The 25,163-nt window shown below is 44.5% G+C and overlaps 1 protein-coding gene across 1 annotated transcript; it reads right to left on the bottom strand.

Annotated features, from left to right (window-relative positions):
* Positions 1–216: 216 nt before the first annotated feature.
* Positions 217–23,718, bottom strand: prkacbb (protein kinase, cAMP-dependent, catalytic, beta b). The gene is made up of 10 exons (XM_079614147.1): positions 23,388–23,718; positions 13,039–13,100; positions 12,824–12,952; positions 10,564–10,662; positions 8,932–9,014; positions 8,001–8,127; positions 6,145–6,240; positions 5,948–6,070; positions 5,702–5,866; positions 217–3,231 (listed from the first exon to the last, which is right to left on the bottom strand). The coding sequence occupies exons 1-10, from the start codon at positions 23,431–23,433 to the stop codon at positions 3,106–3,108; spliced, it is 1,056 nt and encodes a 351-aa protein (XP_079470273.1). The 5' UTR covers positions 23,434–23,718; the 3' UTR covers positions 217–3,105.
* Positions 23,719–25,163: the final 1,445 nt, after the last annotated feature.

The raw sequence follows: 25,163 nt of genomic DNA, 5'->3' as shown, positions 1-25,163 counted from the left end.
TTTCAGTTAAGAGAGAACTTTGCAAAACCGCTTCAACATCAACAACTAAAACCAGTGACACACACGTGAGCATGAGTGACTGATGCGCGACTGATGAGTGCGTCGCTGTGGTGATCGTGTGCAGGGGTGAGCAGCTTCAGTGCTGGAGGATCTCACACACACACACACACACACACGCACAAGTGCTTACACACTCTCTCTCTCACACACACACACGTGCTTACACACTCTCTCTCTCACACACACACACTCTTACACTCTCTCTCTCTCACACACACACGTGCTTACACACTCTCTCTCTCACACACACACACACACGTGCTTACACACTCTCTCTCACACACACTCTCTCACACACACACACACACGTGAGCATGAGTGACTGATGCGCGACTGATGAGTGCGTCGCTGTGGTGATCGTGTGCAGGGGTGAGCAGCTTCAGTGCTGGAGGATCGATCGAACACACACACACACACACAAGTGCTTACACACTCTCTCTCTCACACACACACACGTGCTTACACACTCTCTCTCTCACACACACACACGTGCTTACACACTCTCTCTCTCTCACACACACACACACACACACACACACACACGTGCTTACACACTCTCTCTCTCTCACTCACACACACACACGTGCTTACACACTCTCTCTCACACACACACACACACACACACACGTGCTTACACACTCTCTCTCTCACACACACACGTGCTTACACACTCTCTCTCTCTCACACACACACGTGCTTACACACTCTCTCTCTCACACACACACACGTGCTTACACACTCACACACACACACACGTGCTTACACACTCTCTCACTCACACACACACACACACACACGTGCTTACACACTCTCTCTCACACACACACACACGCTTACACACTCTCTCTCACACACACACACACACACACGTGCTTACACACTCTCTCTCACACACACACGTGCTTACACACTCTCTCTCTCACACACACACACTCTTACACTCTCTCTCTCACACACACACACACACACACATTCTTACACACTCTCTCACACACACACACCACACACGTTCTTACACACTCTCTCTCTCTCTCTCACACACACACACGTGCTTTCTCTCTCTCTCTCTCACACACACACACACACACACACACTCTTACACTCTCTCTCACACACACACACACACACACACGTGCTTACACACTCTCACTCTCTCTCTCTCTCTCTCTCTCTCACACACTCTTACACTCTCTCTCTCTCACACACACACACACACACACATTCTTACACACTCTCTCTCTCACACACACCACACACGTTCTTACACTCTCTCTCTCTCTCACACACACACACACATTCTTACACACTCTCTCTCTCACACACACCACACACGTTCTTACACTCTCTCTCTCTCACACACACGTGCTTACACACTCTCTCTCTCTCTCTCTCTCACACACACACACACACACGTGCTTACACACTCTCTCTCTCTCTCTCTCTCACACACACACACACTTCACTTCAGAATTAAAATTTCATGATAATTAACTTTCCTCCACGTCATCAAGATGTCCACGTCTTTCTCTCTTCAGTGGAGAAGAAATGAGGTGTGTGAGGAACACACTCCAGATGTTCTCCATATAGTGTCTTCAATGGTCCAGCGGGTCGAAGGTCCAGATGTGAGTTTCAGCTTCAAAGTCTCTCACGATCCAGCCGAGGAATAAGAGTCTCATCTAGACAAACCAGCCGCCATTTTATATAGAAATAAACATTTATACACTTTTAGCCACTAACTGATGCGACACACATTACGTGATCACGTTGAAAGGTCAAGCGTGATGTAGGCGTAAGAACCGACCCAGTGTTTACAAAGCTAACGTGAAAATGTTACAAAAAAAATAAAATAAAGGTAAAACAAAGATCGGAGTTGGAGGAGAAAATGAGATGTAGTTGTTCACACTTTTTGAACCGAAATTCGTAATGCGTGAAGTCGTGGACGTGCAAGACCAGCATTAGTGGCTATATAAAAATGTCAGCTGGTTTGTCTAGATGAGACTCTTATTCCTCGGCTGGATCGTGAGAGACTTTGAAGCTGAAACTCACATCTGACCTTCGACCCGCTGGACCATTGAAGACACTATATGGAGAACATCTGGAGTGTGTTCCTCACACACCTGCATTTCTTCTCCACTGAAGAGAGACAGACGTGGACATCTTGATGACGTGCGGGAGAGTGACTCCTCCTCTAGCTCAGCGGGACTGAAGTGGCTCATCCGACAGCGCATCGGACCGATACATCTGCTGCTGTTCTTGCTTTTAAACATCAGATAATAAACAGCACTGTTAAAATGATCAAAGTGAACCGGTTCTATCTTACACTTTAGAATAAAACCTTTGCATAATGAAGTGGTAAAATAAGATATATTTCATATTGCTAACATCATCTGTCAGTATATGCATGAGACTGGACCTTCACTGTAACATCGGGATCTCCTCTGCCATGATGCGTTTGGTCATGCTTTCAACACACACACACGGTGGTTCAGATGAAAGAAGAAAAACACTGAATTCAAAAGATGCGCACATGTAACAAACAAACAAAACAAAAGAAAGTTGTCAGTTGTTTTGGTCTAAGGTAAAAATGAAATAAAAACGACGTGTAACACCAAAAATGCCAATAGGCACCGCCTACCTCTCCAACCACAACACTGACGCCGCGTGAACAGTAAATAAAGCGTGACGACGCTGGACTGGCCTCGAGTCTCTCACACACATCCGGGTTGTGATGATCGTACTAAAATGGGGAACTGAACGCCGAACAACTGAGGTTGTTTAACAGCGGAGCGGGGCGAGAGTGAGTTACAGGAGTGAGAGATGTGCCAGTGTGTGTGACGGTGAAGAGCATGTGACCCTGCTGACCTCTCTAAAGCCGGATGATGGATGGATGGAGGAATGAAGGAAGGGTGATGTGCTCTCTGCTCATCCCATGTCTTTAGAGTGCAAAGATACCCTTATTCGACGTGTCTCACACACACACACACATATATAGAGAAGTACATATATGTGTGTGTGTGTGTGCGTCTAGCTTCGGTGTGTCCGTAATTAAAACTCTGAGAACTCCTTAGCACATTTCTCTGTGAGAGACACGCGGATGTCTTCCTCCTCGTAGTCGTCGAAGTTGCTGGTGTCTCCGGGACCTCTGCACTTTGGTATGAACGGCGCCTCCACCTGACGGAGAAACCAGTGTCATCAGAAGTGTGGCGTAATGCCGTTCACTACAACTACACTAATATATATCAGTTTTAACAACACTGCACAAAGTGCGTAAGATACGATAATGAAGAGCTACACACCGTACATAAAGAAACAATATCAAGAGCCAAATACACAGAAGACTTTCAACAATATAACACTATAGTAAAAAGTGTTGTTCTCTTCCTACACACTACCAGTCAAATGTTTGGAATAATAATTTTTTGTGTGTTTTTGAAATTAGTCTCCTATGCTTACCAAGGCTGCTTTTTTTTATTAAAAAACCCCTAGTGATATTGTTAAATATTATTATAATGTAAAGCCGCTGTTTTCTATGTGAATATATATTAAAGTGTAATTTATTCCTGTGATCAAAGCTGAGTTTCCAGCATCATTACTCCAGTCTTCAGTGTCACATGATCCTTCAGGAATCAGGATAATATGAGGATTTATCGCAGATATAATAAAAGTTTGGGGAAAGATGTTTTTTTTTAAACCAATTTAATACTTTTATTCAAAAAGGATCCATTTACTTGATCAAAAGTTACAAAATATTCAAATAAATATTTCTTTTGAACTTTTTATTCAAAGAATCCTGAATTGTTTTTATTAGTTTTCAACAAAAATATGAAGCAGCAAAACTGTTTTCAACACCGAACTATTAATAAGAACTATTATTAAATAATCAAATCACCAATAATTATTTATCATGTGACACTGAAGACTGGAGTAATGATGCTGAAAACTCAGCTTTGATCACAGGAATAAATGACACTTTACTAGATATTCACATAGAAAACATGATTTAAATTTGAATAAAATTTCACCCTGGACCACAAAACCAGTAACAAGTAACAATTTTTTGGAGCCGTGGTGTGCCGACTTTTCCCCCCTTTTTTTATATATTTACTAGGGGTGTGACGAGACCCTTATCTCACGAGACAAGACGAGATACGAGATTTTTGCACAATATTTGATAGAAATCCTCAATGACAAAATTCATGACTGGAAAAAGTCTGCAGGTGGATTTTGAAATGTTTTAACTAAATAATGAATGTAATTTCAGTTCAACTTTATGAGTATGAATTATCAAATACATTGAAATACAACAATATAGAAGCACTGTAAAGGTTTTACCACAAACTCCACTGACTGGCTTCTCTCAAGTATGATTTCACACGGGTCTCTTCAGACCTTACTGTACATTATGAGCTTCCAGAACTTCTGAGGCTGTGTGTGACCTCCAAATGAAACTACTTTCCACAAATTGAAAATAGAAATAAAAACAGTATAAAACAACTGTTTTTTGTATTAGTGCAAACGATAATTAAGTGCAAGTGCAACCATAATCAAAGTAGGCCAACTCTCTCTGTATTCAAAGTGCAAACAGAGACCAAAGCAGAGACCAGAGCCACGACTACACCGTCCAGAGATAGGTTTGATATTGGGAGACGGGTTATTGTATGCAGTCTAATTTGCGCGCATCGTGTTTACTTTCACTCCATAGTGGCGGTGCTGAACGCGCGTTCTAAGATAAGGGGGCCATTCACACAGAATGCATTTTTGCTGTGTAAAATGCGATACGCTGGCCGTAGAATGGGGGAACTGATTTTAACTTGAGCGCCGCGTTTTTTGAACGCTGTGTCATGCGCGAGACGCTGCAAAAGATGCAAGACGCGAGCGCAAGGTTACACATCCGTCTAGCGCGTTTACATAGAAAAATAATGGAAAAGTACCGCACTGGAATGGAAAAACACGTTCTGTGTGAACCGCCCTAAGACATCTCAGATCGACTCTCTGTTGCGCAACAAATCCTCCGCCATCGTAACGCGATCAGTGAACTGATTCCTGCTGCACGGTCACAGTCTGTGTGCGACTGCAACTCGTGCTGGATGAGCAGAGTAGACGTTTTCAATAGCAAAACGACAGTGGAGGCGGCCGGTACCGCGGTGTACACCGTAATGTAATGTGAATGTAGCGGTGGCATATTCTATGCTAATTATGGCGATATCACGAGACAGCTTTTCAGTCGACGAGACATCTCGTCACATTTTAGTCTCGCGAGATCTCGCGAGACTAAAATGTGACGAGATGTCTCACCCCTAATATTTACGGTAGGAGATTTACTAAAAATCTACATGGAACATGATCTTAATATCCTAATGATTTTTGGCATAAAAGAAAAATGTATAATTTTGACCCATGTATAGTTGGCTGTTGCCACAGATATACCCTTGCAATGTGTGACTGGTTTTGTGATCCAGGGTCACATATGACTCTATTTTTGATGAAATGTACTGTTTTTTTTAAGACTTCTTTCAAAAAACAAACAAATCTAAACTTCAGACTGGTAGAGGCATCAGAACTGAACACCACCCACAACACTCAATATGGCGGAGGTTTAAACCAAGACTCGACCGACACCACCGCACACTGAGCGTCATACCTTTCTCTCATAGATGGCTATCCAGTCCGTCGTGGCAAACCACTTGTGGTTCTTGATGTCATTGACCCCGTTCCTCAGGTTGCCAAAGCGTTTGGTGAGGTCCACCTGCAGCAGATTCCTCAACAGGTCCTTCAGATCCGAGCTGAAGTGAGACGGGAACCGGACCTACAACACACACTCCAGAGGTCATTTACAGCGGCCAGCGGTGCAAGCGCTCAGCTGTGCACATAATGAAGCCGCCAATACCTTTCCAGACACGATTTTCTCATAGATCTGAATGGGTTGGTCTGCAAAAAACGGGGGATATCCCGCCGCCATCTCGTATATGAGGACGCCGAGCGCCCACCAGTCCACAGCCTTGTTGTACCCCTGCATGAACAGCACATGAGTGATCTGCCCTGTGGCACACATGTGAAGTGACTGAGAGAAGTGTGGAGGAAGACCTTGCTGAGGATGATCTCGGGCGCCAGGTACTCCGGAGTCCCACATAATGTCCAGGTCCTGCCTTTTACTCGCTTTGCAAAGCCGAAGTCTGTGACCTGTGCGGGACACAGCCGTTTAGTGCGGAGGCAAAGCACACCCGTGGACAGGTACAGAGATATCACCACACTTCACCAGTTCATTGATTACATTAATAATTGCAAAAAATAAATTGTATTACAAGTTTTCTGAAATATGTTTAAATATGAAAATGTGGCGTTATCTGATTAAATATGCACCAATTTGCATACATTTCTAAAACAAAAATCTGAATATTGGATGGAGTCGGGTTCAACGTTCTTGTTTCATTTTTTATATAGTCAAACCAAACTTTATTCAGACACCATCAACATCTCACATTATCACAGTTTATTCGCTATGGTTTAGAAAATAGTAATGAAATGTGAGATGAACTCAGTGGATATTTGACTGGTTTTGTCCATCCTTCTGTTAGACTGTCTCACACATGAGTTATGTTGAATATCTGTCAGCTGGTTAATTTAACTACACAATTAGACAATACCAGTTTAGCTCAACCAGTGACCAAGCAATGCTTTATTGTGTTCAGTGTGTGTGTGAAAAGAGCATTAGCAATTACAGAAGAAACACTTCAGCAGAACATGATCAGTTAAAAGTGTCTGATTCATTTTTGGTCCCAAATTTGTATAAATGTTACTGGTAGTCACTGTATGAAGAATATTTGGGTATAATGTGTCACATTTACTTTATTTTGCTCTCCTCACTTACATTAATGAACTATAGTGTCCTGCACACACTAGCAAAAATATATAAAAAAAACTTAATCTGGTGTCTGAATAATTTTTGGTTTGACTGTATTGGATGTTGGGTCTCTTTTTATCAATCCACAAATAATAATAATCCACAAATCAGTCAAAAATATATAATTTTCTTGATTTTATTCCAAAACAAATGGTGAAAATGTATTTATGAACAAACCTGTCTGTAAAACCCTTCAGAATATAGATAAGAATAACACTGTAGAGTTTGGTGTGTGTGTGTGTGTGTGTGTGTGAGCGCTGCTGAAGTGGAGATCTCTGCCTCAATGTAGGAGGAAAAACTCATTTTAAAGGTATATACTGTACCACCCGAAACCACTCGGTGAGTTTAACAGTTTTGGAAACGAACATTATTGGCTGTTTTAATGACATTTTCGGACATGGCCATTGACTCCAATGTTAAATGGGTCCATGGCCAATTCTATTATAGTCAAAAACTCGAGAGAGGAACCATTGTCAAATAATTTTCCACCACTCTTGTTCATCCAAAACAAACTACAATATAGACTCGAGGTGTTAAATACCAGAATTATCCTTTAATAAGATATTTTATACATAGAGTCTGTTTTTCAAAGATGGCTTCTGCCTGTATACGCGAAGTTGACTGTATCAGTCGATCTACGAACAGCCGATCCAAATGCGCTGAACGGTGTAGAATCTCATATGGTCCAGCGCATTTGGATCGGCGTTCGGAGATCGACTGATAGAGTCTGTTTTTCAAAGATGGCTTCTGCCTGTATACGCGAAGTTGACTGTATGTATAAAATATCTTCTTATTAAACTGTCTGGACACTGTCAAAATTGATCAAAAGTCTTGCAAGCAGCAGAAACCACTGGAGGAAGTTTTGCTGCTGAAGGAGGATCTACACGTTACCACTCAAGGGTTCACTTACTTTCGCCACCCCCGCACACTGTGAATGACTCGATGTGTTTGATATGTGAAACTACAGGTGTGTGTGCATTATATCAGTCAGATGGCGAGTTACCTCAAGATCAGAGCACATGTTACTGGGAATGGTTACCTGTATATACCCCTGCTGGTCGATGAGTAGGTTCTCAGGTTTCAGGTCTCTGTAGATGAGGTCTAGTGAGTGGAGGTACTCGAAGGTCAGGACGATCTGTGCAGCGTAAAACCGTGCGTGTGGTTCACTGTCAATCAGACGGATCACACCCAAGAGTTAGACACAAGACAGAAGACATACAAACCCTGGATCAGAAGTCAAGTCTTGGCACATTGCAAATAGTTACACAGGGTCCAATAGCAATTGGGTCTACCTTTGATATGAAGATGACGGAGCCCCTAAAGGGACACATGGAGGTGGGGGAAATGAGACTGAAGGAAAAAAATCCATTTGCGTTTGCTTGCAAATAACTAGTGGTCAACCAATATATAATCGCCATGGCCGACATTTGGCATTTTTTAAATATCGGCATCGGCCGATATGTTTCTCTGATTGAGGGTCTGGCCATCAAAAACCACTATCGGTCGACCACTACAAATAACTCAAATGTTTTGCGAGCGAACGCAAAGTTTCTCAAGGGAACGCAAGACATTTGTGAGAGAACGCAAAAGCACTGACATGTAATTTTTCCTCCCAGATCATATTTTTTCCCATCACCATGTCCTTTTAGGGGCTCCGTAGAAAAATATGGAGAATCATTACATTGATTTGGTATTGTGAATGAGTCCTGAATTAGTTTTTATTATGAAACTGCTGAACATATTAACACTTTCTGACATATAACATGACATACCCCCATACAGGATAGCATTACTTCCATGTTTTCAATGAAAAACACTTTTAAACCCAAACTAAAGCATTTAGTTTGACACGCATGCACACACTTGAGTTCAGTGGTGAATTGAGTGCTGTCAGGATGAGACCTTTGTAAAAAGGGCATTTACAGCACATTACCCACAAGTTGAACAGAGACGAGTAACCCTTCACTCACCTAAACCTGCCGATTCTTCTGAGATGCGAGAACATCTCTCCTCCCGGTACATACTCCATCACCATATACAGATTAGAGTTGTCCTACGAGAATAAAGCACACATGAAGATCGACACACACACACAAAGCAAGTCTAGACCAGGGATGTGTAGTAAACCACACTCCTGGAAATACTACTCGACTTTACATGATACCGTTTCTCATTCAATTTCATTCAAACAGTTTATATTTGGGTATTTCTCTTTCTTTACAAAGGCTATGTTTAAATTACTATCATAGCAAAATAATAATAATAAAAAAATGTCATGTTGGCTAACTTGTTATTCTGTTTACAACTCAGTGGTGGGACAAAAAGTAAATTATCTGATGCTTAAACTTCTCAAAATGCTTTTATGATGAAACATTAATGAAGCCGTCACTTACGTTACAACAGATAGGAGAAATATCTGCTGTCTACACAGATCTGTGCATTAGTCCATCTGACCGGTCTACGCTGACATTATTGCTCATAAATAATTGCTTGTAATGTATTTGTGTTCCTCAATGTCCGTTTACTAGTTCTGAAGCTATATTCAGATTGTTGTTTTTCTAACAAGACAGACCCATCTCTAATTTCTATACGTGAACACTGTTATTTACATTTATTTCGTTTTTATTTAACTGAAAAATAAAGAAAATTCCAGAAAATATATTAAAATATAAGTACACCATAGATAAAAACACGAACACTTGAAATAAATCACTAAATAAAAGCTACAGAATGTGAATTCTGAGCAGATTTTGAACAGCACCAGGAGATAGTAACACTTTACAATGATGAGGTCTAACTTGTTAACATCAGTTCATATATTAACTAACAAGGAGTAATACACTTACAGTATTTATTACTCTGTTAATGTAAGTTATATATTTTTTTCTATGAAGCAGATTTTTAAATGAAAATATGTGCGTGGCATTTATGAAAAACATCACAACCTGCTTTTTTTAACTTCCATAGAAATGAATAGATTTATTAAAGAAAAAAAACATTATACAAATATACAGAACACTCTTAACTCTACCCAACCCAAAACATCCCACAAAATACATAAATATAGAAAAGGGGGAAAAAGAAAAGAAAAAAATAACATCTCCAATGAAGGTACAGTCTCAACAAAGGAAATAATAGGATTCCACATTTTATAAAATGAGTTAACAGAGTATCTGATTAACAGAGTATCAAGAAAAATTAGAAGGGGGGCATGAGGATTTCGTTAATGTAAGTTAATATAAAATAGTTGTTCATGGTTTGTTCATGTATGAGTAAATGTTGAAATGAACCAACTAAGATGAATAAATACTGTAGAAGTGTTGCTCATGTTAACTAATGAAACCGTACTGTAAAACAGGGGTCACCAAACTCGGTCCTGGAGGGCCGCTGTCCTGCAGGTGTGCGAGAGTGCAGAGTTTAGCTAAACTCTGCAGGACAGCGGCCCTCCAGGTCCAAGTTTGGTGACCCCTGCTGTAAAGCATTACCCACTTGTCCTTTCTTGGCCGAAGCGATGAAATCTATTCCCCTGAAAAGGCCAGATATTGTGTGCTGAACACACACTGGTCAGCTGATCACTAAACACAGCGGCTGATGTACGGTACCTTGAAGGCGTATTCCAATCTGACGAGGAACGGGAACGAAACTGCTTGTAATATTCTCTTCTCGTTTAGCGTATGCTCCACTTGTTTCAACTTCACCACCTAGCAGGAAATACATGAACAACAATTATTGAGCAGATCATCATACAGGCTGAGACGCACCGATTGACCGGAATTGGCCGATTTTCACGTGATCGACCATGAGCGGCGACCGGCCGGTCAAATGCACTCGGGCGCCGCATGATTAACATCGCGCAACATCAGCATCACACGTGCACACATGTAGGAAACCTCATGAATTACGGCCGTTTCACACTGCAAGCGCGAGCGGCGCGTGAGCAGCGCGTATTATTTCCGGCGTGCTTGTTAATCCATGAGTGCGTTCACACACCGCGAGCAGGAGCAGCGTGTGAGCAGCGGGTGAGCATGTCTCTTTTTGCTGCGCGGCTCACGCTCAATTAAAGTGAAAGCACACTTTAGATGGACAATTAATTATTAATTTTTTTCACACTAAAGTGCCTAAAATGCACATAATTTGCATGTCTAGTGTGTTTTAACAAGAATTTTGGAAATTGCCAGAGTGCCTTCTGTGTGAACGCAAGGGGTGTGTCGTAGTGATGACGCACGTGCCATCACGCGACTCTCTTGCTCTTAGAAGAAAGTTTGTGTTCGTCGTCATCAACAAAGAAAGAAAAAACAATGATTTTTTCGATCCCGGGACAAATCCCAGGACACATTACCCGTGTATTTTCTGTAATCTCTGTGTGAAAGGGGCTATAGTGATCTAGTGTTGTCAAATATAGACTTTAGGAAAATGCCGGTCTTGGCAAGTATTCACGTAAACACAGTAAGTTATGTTTTAAGTGAATGTAAACAGCTGAGAAAGAAAACGCATGTGTAACTGTATAATGCAGTGGTCGGGAACCTATGGCTCTTTGTCAAAAATCATGTGTCTCGCGAGGTCTCACCCTTTACCAACAAACTATATATAAAAAAGAGACACATCAACAGAGATCGGCTCTCTGCAGTAAAATCAGCCGATTACAATTCCCTCGTTGTACAGCCTACCGAAGTTAATGAAAAGTTTATGATGTTCCAGTTGTCCCGGCAAAAGTGTGTGTTCAGTGCCGTTCGCGAGCGTCACGAGTCTCCACAGCAGTCAACACTGCGGTTCTGCGGTGACCTACAGCTCTGGGACTCAAGCCGCTGCAGCGTGTGTACGGCAATGGCCAAAAACACTTCTAGAACAGCAGCGAACATGTAAGAGTAGGCTTTACAAACTAATATATCCTTTTACTGAAACTGGTGCTTTACTGTGCAAAGACACACTTCCAAACATTTCACCCGCTGGCACTTTCACCTTCCCGCACAGACCCTGTTGTCCTATAAATGTGTCGTATTTTTGATAATCCGCGCAGATTTCAGTTGACGATTCGGTTTAAAGTTATTAATAACAAAACATGAATGATTGAGAAAGAAAAGAGCAGGATGTGCGTTATTTTGAAAATATTAAAAGCGTGATAAGTCTGGAAAGAGGTCTGAACTCTACTGACAGGATGATGTGCATGCCAGTCTAGTATTCACGTAAACACAGTAGATGCGAGTACTGTGTGCATTCACTCTCTCTCCACACACACACACACACACACACACACACACACACACACACACACACACACACACACGATTTCTGCTCATCAGTTGGTAACTCAACCTCACAGTTAAAACCCTGCACAATTAATTTCCATATTGCAACTTATTTATTGTTTGCTGAATATTTGTTTGTTTTTAGTTGTCTATGGACCTAATAATTACTACTGTTGAAATTGTATTGAAAAAAAAGAAAAAAGCAAGTCTTTTATAATAATATTATATAATGTTTAATATAACCAAAAATGAAAAAAATGTCTCTTTGGTCAGAAAAGGTTCCCGACCCCTGGTGTAATGGGTCTGTGCGTCAGGTCAGGTGACAGCAGCCTAATAAACCGCTGCTAAATTATATTAGACATATGGACGTTTTTCCTCATGGTGTCGATCTCAAAATTGTGGCCAGTGAAAATGCTGAGCGGCTCGTGACTTTGGAAAAGCACAAGCCACAGTGGCTGATGAGCAAACAAGGTAATGTCAAGCCCTGTATTGAGCCACATTATTAGACTGTGAAAGCATTGATGGTACTTATACAAATATGACATGTTTACGGTGTGAGATACTGAGAGAGAAATCATAAACGCAGTCCTTCTGGCTGCCAGCGCGCTACACCCACCTTCTGTTTGTCCAGCACCTTCATGGCGTAGAACTGGTCTGAAGCCTTGTGTTTGACCAGCATGACCCTGCCGAAGGACCCGGTGCCCAGGGTCTTCAGCCTGTCGAAGTCATCTAAGCCAGTTGTGCTCTGTAGGGACAAAAAAAAAACAAACACACATTTTAAAGAAATTTTGCACAAAATGAATAAAAATGCATACATAAAGAATAACTCACCTGTGGAGGTGATTCCCATTTTCTCAAGAAATCTTCTTTGGCTTTGGCTAGAAACTCTTTAACTGAAGGGAGGGAAAAAACAAAACAAAAAAACTAATTTAGAGTACAAACGAGCTGGAAGGTAACTCAACTAATAATCGACATTAAAGATAAAAGTGAACGAGGGAATATTTTTCTAGCTACTTTTCTAGACATCAACATCAGGCAATCTCACAAGGCACCCATGGACATCAGTGGTGAACAGGAGGTCTTGTGGAGCATGCAGATATGATGTTACGGATTAGCACAGGACATTGACAGCATCAGTCATAACACAAGAACACACCACAGCAGACGTCAGTTGACCGCAGTGACGGAAACATGACCAGACAGCCAATCATTACATTCACTGAGGGCTTTTCTTGGAGAATTTAGGCAAATGTTTTTCCGCCACTGCGGTAACCTAATGTAATCGTGATCATACCAAAAGTCTCTACAGATCACCACGGTTTGCCAGGAACATTGACCCACATGGATGGGATGATGAAGAATCAGAAAGAGGAAGACAAAGAGAGATACAAAAGAAAGATTTCGGTCAAACAATCACATCAGTTAGACGGTGCAAGACATGGATCAGACGTGACAAGAGATACTAGACATCTGCTGAACGAGCCAACCTGAGGACGCTAGCCGTCGCCCACAAGAGCTTAGCGAAACACTCAGGAGCTGTGTGTACACGTGGTTTAGGGCACTGTCCCGTCCGGGCGCCTATTTGCTAACAGCGCATGTGTGTGTGTTTGAAGGTTTTTACAAGCGCAGATGTGTGTGTGTGTGTGCAGGAGGATTCCTCTCACGGCCTCATCCTTTTATGGTGTGTTCCCGCGCCGCGAGTGTGTGATGGCCTGGAACGAACCGCTTCTGTAACGTACGACTGCTTACGGGTGCAGACGGTTAATATAGACAAAGACTGGAGCGGTTCGGGTTTGAGATGAATTCATGGAGATGTTAAGGTTGTGCAGAAAAACTGATTTTGAGCTGATATTAGAGATGTGCCAGGATGGCCCAACTACTGCTAATGCTATAAAGGACACACAGAGGCATGGACATTTAATAGCAAGCTGAAATCTGTAATGAATTAAATGAAATCAAGTGCATGATTTGTATATTTCCAAAGAAACCAGAGCAAGGAGTGAGTCTGCTATGCATGTTGCACTAGAAATATCTAGACATCATAAATTTGCTTAAATTATATAAATGTACTTGAGCATCAACTATTGTTTAACACTCAACAGCACACAGGCAGTTTTGCACCTATGAGTGCCATATGAGGACTTTAAAAGTTTGGATTATTAGTATTAGGGTTTGCATGTACTTAATTATGAATAATTTACTGTTATGACTATAATAAGTACATGTAACAAGGACTGTAAAATAAAGTGTTACCACAAAATCTAAGTTACATTTTCTGAATAAGGCACAATATTGCTAGCCTGGGAAAACCCAGACCACTTCCGGCAAATTTAGATTTGCTCTGCAAGTGGGTCTGGCAAAGAGCCCATTGAAACCCATTTCCAATCCGCCGAAATCGCGGCACCAATCAGAAACGTTTTACACGATGACGACAGAGCAGAGACGGTGACGCAGATTTTGTACATTACAGAGATGGATGCCGCCGTGGAACATCACAACATCACTCGTTCGAATCAGCTATCGCGTCTGTTTCAAGCGATTTAAAATGGTCATTTTCGTTAACACAAACAGAGAATTGCTGAGAGTCTCGAGATGTTTCTCCGTCGCTCTGCATACGTCATGTCATTCATCGCTCTGATTGGTTTTAGATCTATCCGACGTCCGTTGGTGACGCCCCTGTGGAAATGAATTGTCTATGGAGCTTTGCCAGACCCTTACTCAGTTACAACTGAGAGTGGTCTGGGTTTTCCCAGGCTACAATATTGCCACTGCTCCACTGCTGAATAGCTGCAAACATGACCTTCTGCATTTCAGAGCAACACACAGGTGCTATTTGTTCCTAAATTAATCAGTGTTTTTGGACAAATCTGTTGAGTAAATGATTCAATGACTCCCTCATAAAGAGTCCCTCTAGCACATCGATGTAATCTAGCAGAAAGATGCGCACTACACCGCTAACAGCTAGCCTGTTGCATCCGGCGAATCATTTCACAATTACCAGTCACATTTTATCATTTATTAGATTGAGGTATGGTTAGGATTAGGAGTAAGTGTTAGGGGTTAAAGTTAACAGTGTCACTAACTACTAGGGCTGCGCGACATATCTTTTTAGCATCGATATTGTGATGTGTGATGTCAAGAATAAGGGTCGTAGTTGATCCGTACGGGCAGCTGTCGGGGTGAACATTTATCATTTAATCATGCGTTTTTAAGTCGAGTCAGGCATCAAGAGGACTCGCGCGCTGTTGTGCGCACACACAGAGCCGCGCAGACAGCACGTGAACTCAGGTCTCTTTCTTTTGAGCTTGAACGGAAACGTGAACGTAAAATTAAGTCAAATTGGCCATCTCGGCGAGTATCCTCAAACTCAGTCAGTTGTGTGTTGTAATTTACATAAATGACCCGCATTTGTTTTCTTTATAAGGTCAGAGCATTCCTCCTCAGTGACCGCAGCCTCATGTACGCGCAGCTGTCTGCGTCACCAATGCGGATCAGACAAGATTAGCTTTAACAAAGATACATTATATTAATTATATTAGTTATATTTCAATTGTATCTTTATTCTATTGTATTTATCTTTACTTGTAATTTGTTTATTTTCTATGCAGATTCACTAGCCTGGCTAACGCCAGACCCAATTCTCGTTGAGACTTGGATCTGGGAACCACATGTGCATTTTCTCGTATTTGAGGCGTGGTTTACGAATGCCCGGCGCCGTTTATTGGGTGCTAAGAGTGTCTATCAAATGCGCCTGTACGTAGCTCATAGCCAATCGTTTCCATTATACCAGATGACGTATGTAGAGCGACAGAAATTGGACAAGGAAGAAGACGATGGGTAAGATATTTTTGTGTAAACAATGACGTTCAGCGACTATTGCCGTTTGTGCAAGATAAACATGAGGGTCGAAGGTATATATGGATATAAACAAACTGCTTAGTTGTGTCGCATAGATGTCGTCGTCGTCTTGCTGCTCCCTCCCCGTTCTGTGATTGGTTCCCTAGATGAGGCGAAAATCTGGTCCATGGTATCCAGACTGCCTTTCAGCGTGAATAAAATCGCGCTGCGCAAAGGCAGTCTGGGGAAACCCAGGCTACAGATTCACTACAAAATCACCAAATATCCTAGAATGATTTATTCTTTTCAAACAGAGCTATTCAAATCATCTGGTAAAATTGTTTTTATATCGCTATATATATATTGCAATTTACGTTTTCCAATATCGTGCAGTCCTACTAAAATGAAACGCAAGTACTTTAAATTAAAATGGACAACAGGTATGTAAATGATACGCATACAGTATCAAAAGCGAGTGGTTAAGGCCAAAGTGTGACCCAATAACCTAAACCGTTAAAACGCTCGGCACTAAAGCAGTAACACTGAATATTTTCCATGAAGTAAAAATGCTGGTTTGACACTTCACATGTGCCGTCCAGATCGCATTAGGAGATGTAGGTCCATCATCACACAGGGCAAGGCTGTGTGCCACTTACACTAACAGTGTTGATCACATCAAGCCTTTTACATCAGCCAATTACTCATCCTCTGCGGACGACTAGCGGCCCGCGTCACTCATCCTCTGCGGACGACTAGCGGCCCGCGTCACTCATCCTCTGCGGACGACTAGCGGCCCGCGTCACTCATCCTCTGCGGACGACTAGCGGCCCGCGTCACTCATCCTCTGCGGACGACTAGCGGCCCGCGTCACTCATCCTCTGCGGACGACTAGCGGCCCGCGTCACTCATCCTCTGCGGACGACTAGCGGCCCGCGTCACTCATCCTCTGCGGACGACTAGCGGCCCGCGTCACTCATCCTCTGCGGACGACTAGCGGCCCGCGTCACTCATCCTCTGCGGACGACTAGCGGCCCGCGTCACTCATCCTCTGCGGACGACTAGCGGCCCGCGTCACTCATCCTCTGCGGACGACTAGCGGCCCGCGTCACTCATCCTCTGCGGACGACTTGCGGCCCGCGTCACTCATCCTCTGCGGACGACTAGCGGTCCCCGTCACTCATCCTCTGCGGACGACTAGCGGCCCGCGTCACTCATCCTCTGCGGACGACTTGCGGCCCGCGTCACTCATCCTCTGCGGACGACTAGCGGTCCGCGTCACTCATCCTCTGCGGACGACTTGCGGCCCGCGTCACTCATCCTCTGCGGACGACTAGCGGTCCGCGTCACTCATCCTCTGCGGACGACTTGCGGCCCGCGTCACTCATCCTCCGCGGACGACTAGCGGTCCGCGTCACTCATCCTCCGCGGACGACTAGCGGTCCGCGTCACTCATCCTCCGCGGACGACTAGCGGTCCGCGTCACTCATCCTCCGCGGACGACTTGCGGCCCGCGTCACTCATCCTCCGCGGACGACTAGCGGTCCGCGTCACTCATCCTCCGCGGACGACTTGCGGCCCGCGTCACTCATCCTCTGCGGACGACTAGCGGTCCGCGTCACTCATCCTCTGCGGACGACTTGCGGCCCGCGTCACTCATCCTCTGCGGACGACTAGCGGTCCGCGTCACTCATCCTCTGCGGACGACTTGCGGCCCGCGTCAATCATCCTCTGCGGACGACTAGCGGTCCGCGTCACTCATCCTCTGCGGACGACTAGCGGTCCGCGTCACTCATCCTCTGCGGACGACTAGCGGTCCGCGTCACTCATCCTCTGCGGACGACTAGCGGTCCGCGTCACTCATCCTCTGCGGACGACTAGCGGTCCGCGTCACTCATCCTCTGCGGACGACTAGCGGTCCGCGTCACTCATCCTCTGCGGACGACTAGCGGTCCGCGTCACTCATCCTCTGCGGACGACTAGCGGTCCGCGTCACTCATCCTCTGCGGACGACTAGCGGTCCGCGTCACTCATCCTCTGCGGACGACTAGCGGTCCGCGTCACTCATCCTCTGCGGACGACTAGCGGTCCGCGTCACTCATCCTCTGCGGACGACTAGCGGTCCGCGTCACTCATCCTCTGCGGACGACTAGCGGTCCGCGTCACTCATCCTCTGCGGACGACTAGCGGTCCGCGTCACTCATCCTCTGCGGACGACTAGCGGTCCGCGTCACTCATCCTCTGCGGACGACTAGCGGCCCGCGTCACTCATCCTCTGCGGACGACTAGCGGTCCCCGTCACTCATCCTCTGCGGACGACTAGCGGTCCGCGTCACTCATCCTCTGCGGACGACTAGCGGTCCGCGTCACTCATCCTCTACAGACGACTAGCGGTCCCCGTCACTCATCCTCTGCAGACGACTAGCGGTCCGCGTCACTCATCCTCTGCAGACGACTAGCGGTCCACGTCACTCATCCTCTGCGGACGACTAGCGGTCCCCGTCACTCATCCTCTGCGGACGACTAGCGGTCCGCGTCACTCATCCTCTGCGGACGACTAGCGGTCCGCGTCACTCATCCTCTGCAGACGACTAGCGGTCCGCGTCACTCATCCTCTGCAGACGACTAGCGGTCCCCGTCACTCATCCTCTATCCTCTGCGGACGACTAGCGGTCCCCGTCACTCATCCTCTGCGGACGACTAGCGGCCCGCGTCACTCATCCTCTGCAGACGACTAGCGGTCCGCGTCACTCATCCTCTGCAGACGACTAGCGGCCCGCGTCACTCATCCTCTGCGGACGACTAGCGGCCCGCGTCACTCATCCTCTGCGGACGACTAGCGGCCCGCGTCACTCATCCACTGCGGACGACTAGCGGTCCGCGTCACTCATCCTCTGCGGACGACTAGCGGTCCCCGTCACTCATCCTCTGCAGACGACTAGCGGTCCGCGTCACTCATCCTCTGCAGACGACTAGCGGCCCGCGTCACTCATCCTCTGCGGACGACTAGCGGCCCGCGTCACTCATCCTCTGCAGACGACTAGCGGCCCGCGTCACTCATCCACTGCGGACGACTAGCGGTCCGCGTCACTCATCCTCTGCGGACGACTAGCGGTCCGCGTCACTCATCCTCTGCGGACGACTAGCGGTCCGCGTCACTCATCCTCTGCGGACGACTAGCGGTCCGCGTCACTCATCCTCTGCGGACGACTAGCGGTCCCCGTCACTCATCCTCTGCAGACGACTAGCGGTCCGCGTCACTCATCCTCTGCGGACGACTAGCGGTCCGCGTCACTCATCCTCTGCGGACGACTAGCGGCCCGCGTCACTCATCCTCTGCGGACGACTAGCGGTCCGCGTCACTCATCCTCTGCGGACGACTAGCGGTCCGCGTCACTCATCCTCTGCGGACGACTAGCGGTCCGCGTCACTCATCCTCTGCGGACGACTAGCGGTCCGCGTCACTCATCCTCTGCGGACGACTAGCGGTCCGCGTCACTCATCCTCTGCGGACGACTAGCGGTCCGCGTCACTCATCCTCTGCGGACGACTAGCGGTCCGCGTCACTCATCCTCTGCGGACGACTAGCGGTCCGCGTCACTCATCCTCTGCGGACGACTAGCGGTCCGCGTCACTCATCCTCTACGGACGACTAGCGGTCCCCGTCACTCATCCTCTGCGGACGACTAGCGGCCCGCGTCACTCATCCACTGCGGACGACTAGTGGTCCGCGTCACTCATCCTCTGCGGACGACTAGCGGTCCGCGTCACTCATCCTCTACGGACGACTAGCGGTCCCCGTCACTCATCCTCTGCGGACGACTAGCGGTCCGCGTCACTCATCCTCTGCGGACGACTAGCGGTCCGCGTCACTCATCCTCTGCGGACGACTAGCGGTCCGCGTCACTCATCCTCTGCGGACGACTAGCGGTCCGCGTCACTCATCCTCTGCGGACGACTAGCGGTCCGCGTCACTCATCCTCTGCAGACGACTAGCGGTCCGCGTCACTCATCCTCTGCAGACGACTAGTGGTCCGCGTCACTCATCCTCTGCAGACGACTAGCGGTCCGCGTCCGTGACCACAGATGAGCTAGGAAGCCTCTCAGAGATTACAGGGTCTTTGAGGGGGACTCAGATCTGCACAGATGCTTTCAAAACAACTTTTCCAGCTTCCCACAATTGGTTTTTAAAATCAGATTTTTAATCAAGAACATTTGATCTTCTGCAAGAACCAATGAGGTTTGCTCTCACGCATCAAGCGTACAGGTGAATAGAGATCATTAAAAACTGTAAAGGGTCTGCTTTTATTTGTGTAACCGCACACTAATAGGAACATGTGCCTTTGTAAGATAGCGAACACACACAGGATGTGCTCTCCGCCGTCTCGGTCTCGGTGAACAGGCGGCACAGACATGAACCGAAACTCAGTCGCCTCACAGACATGAGAGATACGTCTATAGAAAGATTGACATGTCTACTTTTAAACTAACCAATTACAATCGAAACCAAATACTCTCCGGTTATGTAATAATCATAATCCATATGAAAGGTGCATTTCTCTCTATAGCCTATGTGTGTGTCACTGTAGGAGATGAGTCCGCATCATCAACTTCACAGCGATACCGACTCAGAAAACACTAGTTTATTAAAATGTTAAATATCTCCTTGATATTTTTCACGACATTCATAATCATTACTTTTGCGACAAACTTTGAACGCAGAATAGGCTATATATTACACCTATATTAAATGCTCATTATGGTTTAATATTCTCCTCAGTATATTCAAATAATTTCATATAAACGTGCGATTAGTCGACTAACGGCTGAAATGAACGACTAAAGCATTGTGGGAAATTTGCGTATCTACCCCGTAGTGATAAAATAAAATACAATTCTGTATCAAATTTATAGGCAGGACAAGTAGTGTAAGGCTTGGTTTGTAGAGAATTACAAACATGCGCACATATATTCAAACACACATAACTATAGAATTAATTATTGATGCGCACGTGAGCGCCATCAGTGTTTCTCACAGGTTCAGTTTAAAGTCTGTGTAGAGAGAACAATGTAATAACTAATGATCGTTGCGACGGAAGTGAATCAATCAAAACTAACTTTAGCTGGAAAATATCTTTATTCAAGAACCGCTATAAAGTCAAAACAATCTGTTATCTTAAATTATACGTTTATCTCTGTAAAGCAGCTTTGAAACAATCTACATGGTTAAAAGCGCTGTATAAATGAAGATGACTTGACTACTAGGCGACTAGTAAAGTCTTTCTTTAGCCGGGGGCAGCCCTAGTTTTAAGTAAAAGTACACGTTTAATTGTTTTGCCATTTGCTTGAGCAACTTTATATAGATCTATATAGAAGTAATGCATTGAATAATATGTTGTTTAAATTTAGTGTGTTTAAAGGTGAAAACTATGCTGTGTACAAAAAGAGAATTACAAAAAAGAAAAAAAAAACATTTTCAGAGACAGCTTTTGGATTTGAAAAAAAAAAAACAATGAATAAATGACGCGTCACACAGACGTGCTTCTCCTGCACTGCATAGGCAACATCCACACCAGTCGAACCGTGTAACGTCGCGTGTAAACGCGTATATTGCTGCGGAAGAGACACTGTTCAACAGACGGCTTTCTGTCCGCGCGATCGAGATGGAGAGAAACACGGACACAGACTATTATGATTTTCGGGTGTGCACTTGGACAAACACACACAGAAATGTGTCAAAATGTCCGTCTTTTTTTCTCTCTCTGTCACTTAATGTTAATCAGACAACTAAAGAAAGAGAGAATCATTCACTTCTCTTCTAGTAACTTTAATAAGAATCAATGTATATTTCCTTCATACAGTGAAGACTATGCAATGTTATATTTGATTACATTTCATTATTTTATTAAATATCTGTATATTATTAGTAATAGGCTAAATCGTTCATTTCATTCATGTCTTTTTCTGTTGAATTTGTCCTATTTTTTGTATTGCATTACCTCAATGTTGTTGGTTGACGGACCGTGAAACTGAAAGAAAACATTAAGGGGTCGGGGGTCATTTTAATGAAAAAGTCAAGGATATGTTCTGCAAACGGTGTGTGTGTGTGTGTGTGTGTGTGTGTGACCCTGGCATAAGTCATGTGATTGGACATGTTTTGTTGTTGTTTTGTTTGGTCCAATTTGTAGCATGAACTGTAGTTCTGTGGAAGATGAGCTTTGCAGGGGATAAATATTAATATACAGTACTCAAGATTTGAAGTGGATCAACAAAGTTCATCACAGTTGTCCTGAGACAAGAACGGGTGTTGTTCAGTATTCATAACTTTGATGAAAGGTTTTGATCCACTTCAAATGTTGACTACTGTATTCATACACATATGGGCTTGGACATACAAGAATGTCAGTCAATAATGAAGTAATCACACAGAAGTAATGTTTTGCCTCATGTGTTACTCTCGAACATACACAAGTGTGAGGCGTTTGAGCATTAAAAGCAGACCGACTCACACTCGTTACATGCGAACATTTATCAGCTTCCACACGGGTGAGTTAGTTTCAGACAAACATGTGTTTATAGTCGTATTCCGCTTAGGATTAGATGACAGTTAGAACAGTAAAAGTTGAGAAGCGACATCTAGCCGCTGGTTATAGCTCGTTTATCATGAGCTCAGCGTTTAATTAACTTAATGGCTTTCTGTCGTTTACTAGAGACGGTCTCTGCTGTTCACAGGCCCGAGCTCACTTCATTCATCCTCCGGTTCAGCACAACTAGATCAACTGCTCACTTCCAGACGCGTTATCTAATGTCAGCTCGAGTCTGGGGGACGTGTGTGTGTGTGTGTGTACGATAAGAAACGGCGTTGAGCGAGTGTTTTCCTCCTGATACAGGCCTGGGCCTCTCTCTCTCTCTCTCTCTCTCTTAACTAGCAAACAGCTTATTAGCCTCTAACCTCCTGACTCCATTGCATAAGTTGTGAAAACAAAAGCCCTTTTCCGTTGTAAAGTAGCAGGTTAACGTTATATAAGCATTTCCATTGGTGTAGAAAATGACCGCCACTGACAGCCTCGGGCCTCAGATCAAGCTAGCTCGACTCACTTTGCGGTTTCTATATGACAGACAAACACAGCAGCGAGATTTAAACACACACACATTATTGCTGGTTGTGATGAAGACAGAATGAGCGCGCATTTCCTCGCGATGACACTTTAGGAAACGCCATCCTGCACTCGCTAAGCGGCTAACTAGCATTAGCACAGGCTACAAAGGTAAACAAACAGTGGTGTTCCCCGAACAGCGAGGGCTCAATAACGCACGGCAGCGCGGGCAGCCGCTCCTCCTCTTACCGCTCTCCAGTTCATTGCCTTTCTTGGCGGTCGCTGCGTTCCCCATCGTGCGGTGGCGGGCGACGCGGGCGATCCTCGGGCGACACGACAGCGAGTCCTTGGCGGCGCGTCAGCTTCCCTCGGGCCGCGTCTGATGGACGGAGGACGGGCAGATCAGCAGCGGGTCTTCTCTTCCTCGGGTCTCCGCCACGCTGATCGCGGAGTCTCTCTTGACTTTCTCACAGCTCTTGCTCCTCTTCTTCTTCTTCTTTAGCCGCTAAGCCGAGTCTTCCTCTGCTGTGGCAGAGACATGGCACTGCGAGCAGACACAGCACTGATACTGACACCTGCTGGCCTGATGTGGTGCGAGCCACACACTACTGATAAACACAACCACTATTTTATAACAACAATAACATACCATTCTGTTGGCAAAAAATGGGTACAAGTAGAAGCAACTGCTGAATACAATAATTTATTTATTATCAGTGTTGTGGAAAGTTACTTTGAAAAGTAATGCACTGCAATATTGCGTTACTCCCTTAAAAAGTCAAGTCAAGTCACCTTCATTTATACAGCGCTTTTAACAATACAGATTGTTTCAAAGCAGCTTTACAGTGATGATAGAAATTAAAGTAACAGATTGTTTGGCTTTACAGCAGCTCTAGCATAAAGTTATTGTCCAGCTAAAGTTAGCTTTGATTGATTCACTTCCGTTGCGAAGATCATTAGTTATTAACTTAGGGGCCGCTGACACGACACCGTTCTCACAGAAAACCCTTAACGGTACACACTGTGTTTTTAGTATTTAGTTAAAGTAACCAATTTTAGTTACAGTATTTTATTAGCTAAAATCAATGTCTTTATTCATAAATATGTCCTCTGTGGTGTAGAATTACCTCTGCCAATGATCTGACTTATCCTCGAAAGCGAAGAATCTCTGATCTTTATTTGGGACGGGTAAGTCCACGGAGGCTTTCATGTCGTTTCGCCATCTTGAAAAACTGTAATAGCAGAGAGGGACAAAAAGCACTAGCCTACCTCAGGAAGATATTTTGAAGAATGTCAGTAACCAGACAGTTAACTGGTACCATTGACTCCCATAGTAGGGGGGGAAATGCTATGGAAGTCAATGGGACCTGTTAACTGTCTGGTTACTGACATTCTTCAAAATATCTTCCTTTGTGTTCAGCAGAAGAAAGGATTCATACAGGTTTGAAAACAACATGAGGGTGAGTATACGATGACAGATTTTTTCATTTTAAAGTGAACTATCCCTTTAAGAACAGGTACTTTTTTGTACCCATTTTTGCCAACAGGATGGTAAATGTTATTATTATAATTTATATGTGTGAAGGCTGACATAATTGTTCAGTATACACTATATTGTAGATACACACACTCTCTTTCACACACACACACACACACACACACACACACACACACACACACACACACACACACACACACACACACACACCCCTACTATTCCTAAAGGAACAATTGTGTGCAATTTTGATCATAGTCTAAAGTGTGTATTTATCTCAGTGCTTACTGCATTTCACCTTTCATTCATTCATTTATTTTCCAGGTACCGGAAACGTAAAGAAAATGGTCAAATTAAGACTACTCAGGACCTCACAAGTAGACAGCGTGAGAGAGAAAAAATAAAATGGAAGAAAAATCCAGCAAAATATTACAGACAAAAAAAAAAAAGGCAAGAGCAAGCACTTCTAGATCTAACCCCAGCATCTTCATTACGTGAGGCAGAACATTCCTTTGCAAATGAAGAAAATA

Source organism: Phoxinus phoxinus (assembly GCF_949152265.1).
Source record: "Phoxinus phoxinus genome assembly, chromosome: 5".
Lineage (NCBI taxonomy): Eukaryota > Metazoa > Chordata > Actinopteri > Cypriniformes > Leuciscidae > Phoxinus > Phoxinus phoxinus.
The sequence above is the reverse complement of the archived record's forward strand: the minus strand, read 5'-3'. Positions and strand labels throughout refer to the sequence as shown.